Here is a 13,249-nt window from a genome sequence, read left to right on the forward strand (position 1 = left end):
GTACGTCGGACTGTCTACTCTGCAAAAAGGGGTCATTTGGGGGATATCTGTACTGTCCTGACATTTGGGGGATATCTGTACTATTCTGACATTCTTGGACCTCAAGAAATTAGATTGGCTGTCAGTACTTCAGGACTGATCAATATTCAGATCTATACCATAGTTTGTGAACTCTATAACTTTCCTACAAACTAAATAATACATCCTAATTTGGGTTATTTTCACCAAAGACATGTAGCAGAATACATCTCGGCCTAAATTTATGAAGAACAATTATTTATTTGTAAACTTTTATAACAGAAACAAAGAAAAATGTGTTTTTTTTTCAAAATTTTTGGTCTTTTTTTGTTAATTTAGCAATAAATAAAAACCCCGGCGGTGATTAAATACCACCAAAAGAAAGCTCTAGTTGTGTGAAGAAAATGATAAAATTTTAGTTTGGGTACAATGTTGTATGACCGCGCAATTGTCATTCAAAGTGTGAGAGCGCTGAAACCTGAAAAATGGCCTGGGCAGGAAGGTGTAAAATTGCCCGGTATTGAAATGGTTAAAGGGGACCTCTGGATGAGCTGCCCTTTTATCCAGCCCAAGAAATTTCTGCTGTGCTGTTCCATACCTGGAAGGAAGTTAACCATACGCCTGGTGGATTTATATGCGCATATTCAATGCGCATCTGGTGAGTGCGCAATTTTACTATTACTTCCAAGCACAAGCATCCGATTTCTGCTGCAGTTGGGATCTCATATTAATATCAACATTATTTATGAACTTTTATCCGTCACTTTTATATACTAACCTATATTAGCGCTGCACTTCTTCTTTACTGTTTGATAGAGGTTTTATATGGTTACCTTAGAGCAATAGCTGCTTTTTATTGATCGCTCACTCTGTTTTATTTTATACTCCTATCCCTAACAATCGAGATTTAACAGATCGACATCTTGCTGTGTGTGGCTAAAGGGGGAGAGCGAATCCATAGTGACATGCAGACGGCCTTTTTAGTAATTCTGTTGCCTGCGATTTGTCGCTAGCAGCAGAACCGCCGGTGTATCATCATCTTTACCGACAAGTTAAACGTGTAGTGGCAATTCATGGGAAGGGCCTGTGGACACTTGTCTTTCACCATCTATTCAGTAAAAATGAGGAAGTGAAAGTGAAAGACTGTTTCAATGCGATCAGGAACACATACGGTTATGGGAGGGACCGGAATGGCAGCTGCATTGGTTTTGGTGCGATGCAAATGTTTCATGGTGCTGTTACGCTTCAGCTTTCCAGTAAGCTTGCAGGGTGTGGTATCTCTGCCTCGGGGAAGGAAGAATGGAAACGAGGACAGAGGAGGAAGCAGACACCGCAGATGACGAGACTCAGGATCTTCATCCTGATTCTGTCTCTGCTACCTAGAGAATCGCTAAGAAGGAACAAGCATTCAGCCAGTGATGTCTAAAACATCTCAAATTACTACAGGCACCGATCAGCCAAAACATTATGACCACCCACCTAATATTGAGTAGGTCCCCCTTTTGCAGCCATAACAGCCCATCAAGGCATGGACTCCACTAGATCTCTAAAGGTATGCTGTGGTATCTGGCAACAAGCTGTCAGTAGCAGATCCTTTAAGTCTCAGTGCCTCCGCCGGCTTGCCTTGTTCCCATACTGCATCCTGGTGCCATCTCTTTCCTGGGTAAGCAATGGACAAGCACCCGGCCAGCCACACGATGTAAAAGAAACCGTGATTCATCAGACCAGGCCACCTTCTTCCATTGCTCTATGGCCCAGTTTTGATGCTCATCTACCCATTGTAGGTGCTTTTGGCTGTGAACACGAGTCAGCATGGGCACCCTGACCGCTCTGTAGCTACCCACCACCATGCACAACAAACTGCAATGCCCTGTGTGTTCCAATACCTTTCTATCAACATTGTTTCAGCAATTTGAGCTACAGTAGCTCTTCTATTGGATCGACTACATGGGACAGCCTTCGCTCCCCATGTGCGTCAATGAGTCTTGGCCGTCCATGCCGGTTCCCTGGTTCTCCTTCCTTGGATCACTTCTGGTCGGTCCAGACCACTGGAGGCCGGGACTGTCCCACAAGAGCTTCAGTTTTGCAGTTGTTCTAACCCAGACATCCAGCCATTACAATTTGGCCCTTGTCAAAGTCACTCAAATGCTTACATTTGTTAATTTTTTTCTGCTACCAACACATCAACTTCAGGGACAACATGATCACTTGCTGCCTAATATATTTCACCCTCTTTCAAAATCTCATATAATATATATATATATATACACATATATATATACATATATACATACACACACATACACAGTATCTCCCAGAAGTGAGTTCCCCCCTCACAATTTTGTAAATATTTGATTCTCTCTTTTCATGTGACACTTTGCTACAATGTGACGTAGTCAGTGTACAGCTTGTATAACATGGAAATTTGCTGTCCCCTCAAATCACTCAACACACCGCCATTAATGTCTAAACTGCTGGCAACAAAAGTGAGTCCACCCCTAAGTGACAAGGTCCAAATTGGGCCCAAAGTGTCAATCTTTTGTGTGGCCGCCATTATTTTCCAGCACTGCCCTAACCCTCTTGGCCATGGAGGTCACCAAAGTTTCACAGGTTGCCACTGGAGTCCTCTTCCACTCCTCCATGACGTCATCACGGAGCTGGTGGATGTTAGAGACCTTGCGCTCCTCCACCTTCCGTTTGAGGATGCCCAACAGATGCTCAATAGGGTTCAGGTCTGGAGACATGCTTGGCCAGTCCATCACCTTCCCCCTCAGCTTCTTTAGCAAGGCAATGGTGGTCTTGGAGGTGTGTTTGGGGTCGTTATGTTGGAATACTGCCCAGCGGCCCAGTCTCTGAAGGGAGGGGATCATGTTCTGCTTCAGTATGTCACAGTACATGTTGGCATTCATGGTTCCCTCAATGAACTGTAGCCCCCCAGTGCCGGCAGCACTCATGCGGCCCCAGACCATGACACTCCCACCCCCATGGGGCCCCAGACCATGACACTCCCACCACCATGCTTGACTGTAGGCAAGACACACTTGTCTTTGTACTCACCTGGTTGCCCCCACACACACCTGACACCATCTGAACCAGATCAGTTGATGTTGGTGTCATCAGACCACAGGAGACGGTTCCAGTACTCCATGTCCTCATTCTGCTTGTTTTCAGCAAACTGTTTGCGGCTTTCTTGGTCATCATCTTTAGAAGAGGCTTCCTTCTGGGACGACAGCCATGCAGACCAATGTGATGCAGTGTGCGGCGTATGGTCTGAGCACTGACAGGCTGACCCCCCCCCCCCCCCTTCACCCTCTGCAGCAATGCTGGCACCACTGACAGGCAGACCCCCCCCCCCCCCCTTCACCCTCTGCAGCAATGCTGGCACCACTGACAGGCTGACCCCCCCCCCCCTTCACGCTCTGCAGCAATGCTGGCAGCACACAGCAAATCTTGCACTTTTTTGGGTCTAGTTTAACTTTACACAATCTTAACCCGTTCCTAATCGTCGGGGAGCGGGAAAGATCGGCCGATCACGTGACCACTGTGATTGGCTCAAAAGCAAGATAATGTCCCCAGCACCCCACAGATCTCCAGAATGGGTCCAAAGCTTTATTCAGAGCCTCACAGGGCCCTTCTTCATTAGGTATGAAGGTCACATGCCTGAAGAAGGGTTCCTGCGAAGCTCCGAAACGTGGCTTCTGGTATAATGATGTGATCGCTGAATAACGCTTCGGGCCCGTTCTGGAAATCCATGGTGTGCTGGTGACATTATCTTGCTAAAATTACTTTTGATTCCAGGCAGTTGCCGCTGCAGCATTCATCAACACCTACAGCCACTTGTAGGAACGTGTGCGTTGGGAATAGTATGTTTGAATCACTTTCATTGGCTGTCTTGGTGCTCACATGATTTGGAGCCAGTCCAACCAGCTACTAGAAAAACATCAGCCGGCCAGAGCGACGCATATGTGTGGCCCACTGCACATACGTTAGGTGGTTGTAGAGGGCTTTATCAATCAAGTGGGTCTTCATGCTACTAAATATTCAAAAGCCTCAAGGAGATTGTGTGGTCAGTTTAAGGAGATGAACAGAACATTTCAAACTCTACAATGCCCCATGTTGTATACTCACAGTGACAACTGGGGGTCCCCAGGAGATTCGTGTTTAATGAAGAGAAGAGGGAAAAAAAAAAAAGAAAAAAAAAAGAGACACCATTATTAGATGGGGGATGAAAATATGTGCATATATTTTAAGTAAAATTTACATTAAAAAAACCTACTTGTGCGGCAGTAGGGATAGGCATTCCAGGCCTTCTCGTGAAATACCAGGGAGCCTTCGGGGGCCAGCATCTTGACGAAACCTGGGACTTTACTGCAGAACAAGACACAGCAGAGGAAATCAGATGGGCAAGGAAAAGGGGAGAGCAGTAAATCCTTACCAATTCCTGAAAGGTTAAAAAATTGAAAGCCAAGCAATGAGACTCAAACAGGGGACTGAACTGTACTCAGGTCCTCAGAATGTGGCCAGGTTGCCCAAAAGGGGCGAGATCGCCGTGCCACAAACAGTTAAATGCAGCAGTCGGCGTGTTAGCATAGCCTGTCTAAATCACTCACTCCCTTGATACTGCAGCAATGAGAGGGGAGTTCTCTACTCCATTATCAACCACGCAGCCACACAGAAGCCTGCCTACTCTGTCAATGGAAACCTCCAAGAGCCGGCCCAATAAATAACTGGTGGCTCTTGGAAGTTCTGGTGTAGCACAGCCTCTCTCATCCATGGTGCCCAGGCACCCTGGGGTGCCTTGAGGTTTCTTCAGGGGTGCCTTGGCAAAATTTCTATAAGTTGCCCAAAACTTGTATACAAGCCTGCAGGTGGAAGAAGCCGGCCTTTTAGTTACACGAAGCCACAGGTCTTCATTGTGCGCCATTACAACCTTCTAGCCATCGGCATCCTGACAACCAATGACATCATCAGTTGATAAGGAGAATGTCAGTTGACTGCGCAGCATCCCTGTTTGACCCTCCCCCGCCCCTCTCCATCAGTGCTGAGGTCACATTAGCTCAGTGATGGAGAAAAACTGAGAGAAACACTGGAATATTAGTCAGTACACGTGTGCAAAAGTGTATTTGATTTGGAAGAATAAATGTTGGGTGTCCTACATGTGTGGATGTTGCTGCGTTATATAAAACTATTAAAAAAAAGTTTTTTTACATTTTATAATGGGGTGCCTCAAGACTGTCCATAATTTTAAACGGTGCCTTGACTGAAAAAAGGTTGAGAAACACTGGTCTAGCAGAGTGCTGCCGATACTTTCTACTGGTGGCCACGGCAAAAAGAGAGACTGAAGCCATGTTGGTGTGATGAGGCACCCCCAGGGGGGGTGTCCATGACAACCTGGGCTCAGAAGAAGTGGCTAAATGTAGATAGCCTGCTTTCAACCTGGAAGAGGGACCCATCTGCTGGAGGCGTGATCTCCTCTCTCTCTTGCTAAAGACGATATTCACCACATTATCACTATCATAAAATATGGTCAAAAGTGAGTCGCAAACATGACTTTTGGGTAATGTTGCGAAAATAATTTAAAGTGTCTGCTTCATGAAGAGAACCTATTGTGTCCCTTCAGCTCAGAATTTCTAGTGTTAATATGTGGTTACACCCCTTTAGCACCTGATGGATAAATGCATGCACTAGCTGTTGGGATTTGAGCACAGGGATCTCTTGTTTGTTCCTTCAGCTTGGATGGCACAGGATGCACGGAGAAGGTCCACAGCTCTGTCACTGCACTCACCCACATGGCGTATGCTCTCCGTCTACAAGATTTGGCACAGTGGTAAAGTAAGGCAAAAATCTGGTGCGCAATAATAGGATTGGCTCACCTCTGCAAGTGGTAGATCTTGTGGGTGTATTGTCCCTTCTCACCCTCCCGCTCATAAGGCTCGTTCTTCAGGACTTCTATCCCCTCTCCACCTCCTGTGTTATCCTTGCTGGCTTCAGCCACTGAGAAGAGCTGGCCCACCTGGTACTGGAGGAGGAAGAGGAACACGCACAGTGAATGCAACATAGTTGAAGGCCTTTGCCTAAATGTATTTGCAACCACCAACAAATTACCTTCTCTTATTTGCGCCATTTTGGTCTGTTAAATATAACAAAAGGCTTTCAGTGGTAGATCAGTTTATTAAGTGACAACTCTGGGTATCTGAGTAGCCAACTACCATGTGCTAACACAGCCACATGGGAGGAATGGGGGGAGTCACATACACCAGTATGAACAGTTACACTCAAGCTCAATCAAAATGTTCAAATTTCATTTTGGATAAATTAGAAAGCAGTTAGAGACTGTTTTTTATTGCTCCAAGTCACTATTTGGGAAATTGTGCCTCGCTGCCCGGCTAGGGAGGACTTGGCCCGCCGCCGGGCCCGGACAGGGAGGGCCTGGCCCGCCGCCGGGCCCGGACAGGGAGGGCCGGGCCCGCCGCCGGGCCCGGACAGGGAGGGAGTCGACCACCAGTCCTCCCTGGCCGGGCCCGGCGGCGGGCCAGGTCCTCCCTGGCCGGGCCCGGCGGCGGGCCAGGTCCTCCCTGGCCGGGCCCGGCGGCGGGCCAGGTCCTCCCTGGCCGGGCCCGGCGGCGGGCCCGGCCAGGGAGGGCCGGGCCCGCCGCCGGGCCCGGCCAGGGAGGGCCGGGCCCGCCGCCGGGCCCGGCCAGGGAGGGCCGGGCCCGCCGCCGGGCCCGGCCAGGGAGGGCCGGGCCCGCCGCCGGGCCCGGCCAGGGAGGGCCTGGCCCGCCGCCGGGCCCGGCCAGGGAGGGCCTGGCCCGCCGCCGGGCCCGGCCAGGGAGGGCCTGGCCCGCCGCCGGGCCCGGCCAGGGAGGACCTGGCCCGCCGCCGGGCCCGGCCAGGGAGGACCTGGCCCGCCGCCGGGCCCGGCCAGGGAGGACCTGGCCCGCCGCCGGGCCCGGCCAGGGAGGACTGGTGGTCGACTCTCTTGTACAAGAAATCGCAGCGGCTAACTAGCTGCTCGATTGCTTGTACAAGCAATAGGAGGGGAGGTCTCCCCCCTTCCTCCCACGGCTCTCTCCCGATCTCCCATCCCGCCGGGAGTCCTGAGCAACCTTTATAGTAAACCAGAAGTGATGACCTGACATCCCTTATGGTTTACTCAGAAACGTTCGGCACCATTTTTTAAAAAAACTTTGAAAGCATTCAAAAACACCGATCTTAGATTTGAGGTTTTATAGACCCCAGATCCCTCAATAAAGAGTACCTGGACCGGCTCTGTGACAACCCACCATAAAGGTATAGCCAAAAGAGCCTTGCCCATACTTCTACAAAACAATATATTATTGAATACAGAACCGCATGAAATGGTGTCCTTCATATCTGCCTAAAGTTCAGCCTCAAAACTAAACTAAAAATACTAAAAAAACAAAAACTTCAAGACAAAAAAAAACAAAAGAAAAACTAAACAAAAAAGGCAGGAGTTAGGCTTTAAAGCATTACGAAAATCTAACTTCCCAAAAAACAAAACAAAAACACCTTACATCATTCTGGGATTGCTCAAGTCGGGAGTTTCGTAATTAAAAGGAGACTCTATAACAGGGAGGTGATCTCAGTACTGCAGTTGTGGTGAAACTACAATTCCCATCATGCCTCTGGGAGGCAAGCCTGTGCCTTTCAGCATTGCAATGCCTCATGGGACTTGTAGTTCCACAACAGCTAGACCGCTGAGTTTATCTATCTCTGCTATTGGTAGAGGAGCACTTACCTCTTCCACAGATATGGGCAGACGGACACGACTGTGGGAAGAGAAAGAAAAGAAAGTTATGTAGATGACAATCGCAAAGGAAGATGCTAATGTAGGCCTGCTGAGGAACTACAAGTCCCAGCAAAACCTGCACAACAAATGCTCATAGAAAACAAGAGAGCAGAACATCCATGGGAACCGTCCATAGCATGAGGTCTGCGGTCCTCCTAGAGGTAGGATCAGAGAATGCTAGGACTTGTAGCCCCTCGCCTGGCAGGACATGATCAGAGAATGCTAGGACTTGTAGCCCCCACATCTGGCACTTGTAGCCCCCAGTCTGGCAGGACATGATCAGAGAATGCTGGGACTTGTAGTCCCCCCCTGTCTGGCAGGACATGATCAGAGAATGCTAGGACATGTAGCCCCCCCATCTGGCACTTGTAGCCCCCCTGTCTGGCAGGACATGATCAGAGAATGCTGGGACTTGTAGCCCCCCGTCTGGCAGGACATGATCAGAGAATGCTGGGACTTGTAGCCCCCCCCCGTCTGGCAGGACATGATCAGAGAATGCTGGGACTTGTAGCCCCCCCCCCGTCTGGCAGGACATGATCAGAGAATGCTGGGACTTGTAGCCCCCCCCCCGTCTGGCAGGACATGATCAGAGAATGCTGGGACTTGTAGCCCCCCGTCTGGCAGGACATGATCAGAGAATGCTGGGACTTGTAGCCCCCCCCCCGTCTGGCAGGACATGATCAGAGAATGCTGGGACTTGTAGCCCCCCGTCTGGCAGGACATGATCAGAGAATGCTGGGACTTGTAGCCCCCCCGTCTGACAGGACATGATCAGAGAATGCTGGGACTTGTAGCCCCCCCCCCCGTCTGGCAAGACATGATATGACAGGACTGAACTTTGTCTGGAAGAAAAGATGAGCTGGGACTTGTAGATTGCCAGCAGAAGGTGGCGTATTAGTAGAGCATGCTGGGACAGGCAGCCTCCAACCAGATGGAAGGATCTGGTCACCCATGCTTGTACTTGTAGTCCACCAATAGCTGGAAGGATATATTGGCACTTATAGTTCTTCAGAAGCTGGAAGGAGGCAATGCTGCAGTCCCCCAACAGATAGCAGGTTATAATGGCGGTTGTAGCCGCTCTTGGCAGCTGGTAGGTAATGCTGGGGCTTGTGGTTGCCCCGGCACAAGATTTGTAGCCACCAACACCTCCCCCCCTACTTCCCAGAATCTGGTAGGTTATGCTGGGGACTGTAGCTTCCTTGACAGATGGTGTGTTGTGCTGGAGCATGAGATCCTTCTGGCAGCTGTTAGAATATGCTGGGGATTGTAGTACCCCCAGGCAGCTGGCAGGTTATGCTGGGGATTGTAGTACCCCCAGGCAGCTTATGCTGGGGATTGTAGTACCCCCAGGCAGCTGGCAGGTTATGCTGGGGATTGCAGTACCCACAGGCAGCTGGCAGGTTATGCTGGGGATTGTAGTACCCCCAGGCAGCTTATGCTGGGGATTGTAGTACCCCCAGGCAGCTGGCAGGTTATGCTGGGGATTGCAGTACCCACAGGCAGCTGGCAGGTTATGCTGGGGATTGTAGTACCCACAGGCAGCTGGCAGGTTATGCTGGGGATTGTAGTTCCCACAGGCAGCTGGCAGGTTATGCTGGGGATTGTAGTACCCCCAGGCAACTGGAAGGTTATGCTGGGGATTGTAGTACCCCCAGGCAGCTGGCAGCTTATGCTGGGGATTATAGTACCCCCAGGAAGCTGGCAGGTTATGCTGGGGATTTTGGTCCCCACCCAGCAGTAGGTAGGCTGTGCTGGAGATTGTAGGCCCTCCTTGCAGCTGAGTTATGCTGGGGATTGTAGTCCTCCCAGGCAACTTGTAGGCTATGCTGGGAACTGCAGTTCCCCCTAAGCAGTTGGAAGGCTACAGTGGAGATTGTAGTTCCCCCTCCCTCCAGCAGCTGGCAGGTTATGCTGAGTATTGTAGTCCTCCCAGGCAGATGGTAGGTCATGCTGGGACCTGTGGTGCCCCCCACAGCTGATAAGGTTTCTCTGGGGACTGTAGTCAGCCAGTACAGAACATGCTGACACTTGTAGTCCCTCAGAGGTAAATCCGGGCCCTGTGTTCCCCTGACATCTGCTGAGCCTTGTAGTCCCCCCTCATCAGAGCCCTCTCCTTCCATCCTCCCACCTCCAGTGACATCAGGCCGGGTCTATCTGTCAGAGAATCACCCCACCCCTCCCCCAGGCCTCTGCTGACAGCAGCTCCTCCCCTGATCCCCACACTTCCCCCCCACCAGCACCCAATACCCCCTACCCCAGGCCCCCCTCCAGGGGTACTCACAACTCCTTAATAAGCACCATCCTTCCCTCCCTGCGCCGCTCAGGCCCCTGGAACACAGGCCGGAAACCGGAAGCCGCCCAGACTCACAGGAGGAGGGACACATGCTTCTGCCGGGTGGAGGGAGCCGGCGCGACACCCCTGACGTCATCCTTCCTGCGACGTAATGTGAAAGCCCTCTATCCTCCCGCTGGTTGCTAAGCGACCCCGGCGGAGGGGCAGAGGCGGGGTCTGTGTGGCAAGCTACCACGCCCCCTCCCAGTGACTGGCGATGACACAGCTGGGTGCTGGGCTCTGTACAGCAAGGGGGATCTAATAAAGTTTATTGAAGCAGCTTACCTGCTGCTGCTTTGGCCCACTTAAAGGGTGACTACACTCTGCAGTTCAGTGAAACACATCTTAGGAGCCCAACTCCTGCCGAGACTCCATACAACCTCAGCCAGGCCTACTGTCTGTAGTGCCCCTCACTTCCTGTCACGGGGTCAGAGAAACAGGAAGTGATCAGGAATCACTACAAAGGGGACACAGCAACAGCCATTAGTGCGCAGAACGACAACGATTGTTTCCTTTTGATTCGTTGAAATTCTGTTCTATTATATTCAAATTTATTCTATTCACAATTAAACTTTCGGAAGATTGGTTATGTTTTTTTTCTATCTTATTCTATTCCATTGTTTTTTTTTCTATTCTATTATTTTCTATTCTAATCTGTTCTATTCAAATTCAAATGTATTCTATTTAAAATTTAAATTTCGTAAGATGGTTATATTCCTTCTATTTTATTCTAAGCAACCGCCAAACCTAGACACATCCGACGGAGAAGCGTGATTGGTCCCTCCAGAAAACACGCCTCCACTCCTCTAGAGTCCAGTGGCGGCGTGCTTTACACCATGGCATCCGACACTTTGCATTGTACTTGGTGATGGAAGGCTTGGATGCAGCTGCTCGGCCATGGAAACCCATTCCATGAAGCTCTCTACGCACTGTTGTTGGGCTCATCTGAAGGCCACACCAAGTTTGGAGGTCTTTAGCTATTGACTTTGCAGACAGTTGGCGACTTCTGCACACTGTGCGCTTCAGCATGCGCTGACCCCGCCCTGTCATGTGACGTGGCCTACCACTTGGTGGCTGAGTGGCTGTTGTTCCCAGTTGCTTCCACTTTGTTATAATCCCACTAACAGTTGAGCGTGGAATATTTAGTAGCCAGGAAATGTCACGGATGGACTTATTGCCCAGGTGGCCACCTATCACGGGACCACGCTTGGAGTCACTGAGCTCCTGAGAGCGACCCATTCTTTCACCAAGGTTTGTAGAAGCAGTCTGCATGCCTAGGGGCTTGATTGTATACACCTGTGTCCATGGAGGGGATTGGAACACCTGAATCACATGATATGGAGGGGATTGGAGAGCCTGAATCACATGATTGGGAGGGGATTGGAACGCCTGAATCACATGATATGGAGAGGATTGGAACGCCCGAATCACATGATTGGGAGGGGATTGGAACGCCTGAATCACATGATATGGAGGGGATTGGAGCGCCTGAATCACATGATTGGGAGGGGATTGGAACGCCCGAATCACATGATATGGAGAGGATTGGAACGCCCGAATCACATGATTGGGAGGGGATTGGAACGCCCGAATCACATGATTGGAGGTGATTGGAACGCCCGAATCACATGATTGGAGGGGATTGGAACGCCCGAATCACATGATTGGAGGGGATTGGAACGCCCGAATAACATGATTGGGAGGGTATTGGAACGCCCGAATCACATGATATGGAGGGGATTGGAACGCCCGAAACACATGATATGGAGGGGATTGGAACGCCCGAATCACATGACTTGGAGGGGATTGGAACGCCCAAATCACATGATTTGGAGGGGATTGGAACGCCCGAATCACATGATTGGAGGGGATTGGAACGCCCGAATCACATGATTGGAGGGGATTGGAACGCCCGAATCACATGATTGGAGGGGATTGGAACGCCCGAATCACATGATTGGGAGGGGATTGGAACGCCCGAATCACATGATATGGAGGGGATTGGAACACCTGAATCACATGATTGGGAGGGGATTGGAACGCCTGAATCACATGACATGGAGGGGATTGGAACACCTGAATCACATGATATGGAGGGCTGGCCCAATACTTCTGGCAATATAGTGTGTGTGCTTCAACGCCCCGCACCAGGACACCACGGTCTAGAATGAACCTTTGGACCCGGCTAGCACTCCTTATCTCCTCCTGACTCGTACTTTGCACTGCCAGCTCTTGTAGTCTCTCTCTAGAAGGCAGGAAATATGGATCTGTTCATGGAATGAAGGGGGACCTCTAGTATGCAGAGTGCAGAGAACCAACCAGCGCCTTTCCAGTTAGGGTTTGCACCTCCTCCTAAGGCCCCTATCACACGGGACTGCCGGGCAGCAAAACTAGGCAGCGGCTGCTTGATAGCCCCCTACACATTGGTGCAGAGGGCACGTCGTGTTCAGCGGGTGACACCGCCCACAGAGGTGAATGTTGCTCCAATGGACACGGATGTGGGGCAGTGAAAAGCTTTCATTGTGAAATCCCATTAGACCTCCTCTGGCCTCTTGGAGCCCGGGTTCACTCTGAGGCAGTGGGCAATTCACAGTGTTTTCGCACCGCATCAGAATCGCACCCCGTTCATGCGAACCGACGCGGGTGTGTATGTTAAGTGAACAACACCCCAAAAGTGGTCCGCAAAATGCGGTGCGATGTGCAGAATCGGATCACATAGGTGTGAATACCCACGAAATCCGAATCTAGTGCAGACCAAAAAAAGGGTGCTGCACCTTTTTGGTGCGAATGTGGTGCAAATAGAGCCATACAAAATGTACGACTCCGATCGCACCGCACACAAACCGCATGTAATCTGTACGGGAATGCGGTGCGGGTCCTGCACGAATCACATGCAATTTACCACACCACATGTATGTGAACCGGTGCTGAGAGGCTACATATATGATCGAGTCCTCATGCACACTGGATGGTTTTTAGCTGTAAAAATGCAATTCTGGAATATGCAGCAAAACGCAGGACTTTTTTTGACCAAAAAAAACCACGGGAAAACGCCACTAAACGTGGCAAAACGTTAATGCAAAAACACT

General features: G+C 50.4%; 1 protein-coding gene across 1 annotated transcript in view; it reads right to left on the reverse strand.

The window, feature by feature from the left end:
• The window catches only part of LOC149457017 (phosphatidylinositol transfer protein beta isoform-like), a 30,029-nt gene extending 19,799 nt beyond the window's left edge, over positions 1 to 10,230 (reverse strand). Inside the window, exons 1-5 of the mRNA XM_089684175.1 lie at positions 10,110 to 10,230; positions 7,778 to 7,808; positions 5,892 to 6,037; positions 4,295 to 4,386; positions 4,147 to 4,154 (exon numbers count right to left, since the gene is read on the reverse strand). Of these exons, the coding sequence (XP_089540301.1) occupies positions 4,147 to 4,154; positions 4,295 to 4,386; positions 5,892 to 6,037; positions 7,778 to 7,808; positions 10,110 to 10,129 (297 nt within the window). The 5' untranslated portion in view covers positions 10,130 to 10,230. The remainder of the gene's footprint in view (positions 1 to 4,146; positions 4,155 to 4,294; positions 4,387 to 5,891; positions 6,038 to 7,777; positions 7,809 to 10,109) is intronic.
• Between the last annotated feature and the right edge of the window lie 3,019 nt (positions 10,231 to 13,249).

Source organism: Staurois parvus, unplaced genomic scaffold (genome assembly GCF_062004578.1).
Source record: "Staurois parvus isolate SC_StPar_1 unplaced genomic scaffold, SC_StPar_1.0 ptg000338l, whole genome shotgun sequence".
Classification (NCBI taxonomy): Eukaryota; Metazoa; Chordata; class Amphibia; order Anura; family Ranidae; genus Staurois; species Staurois parvus.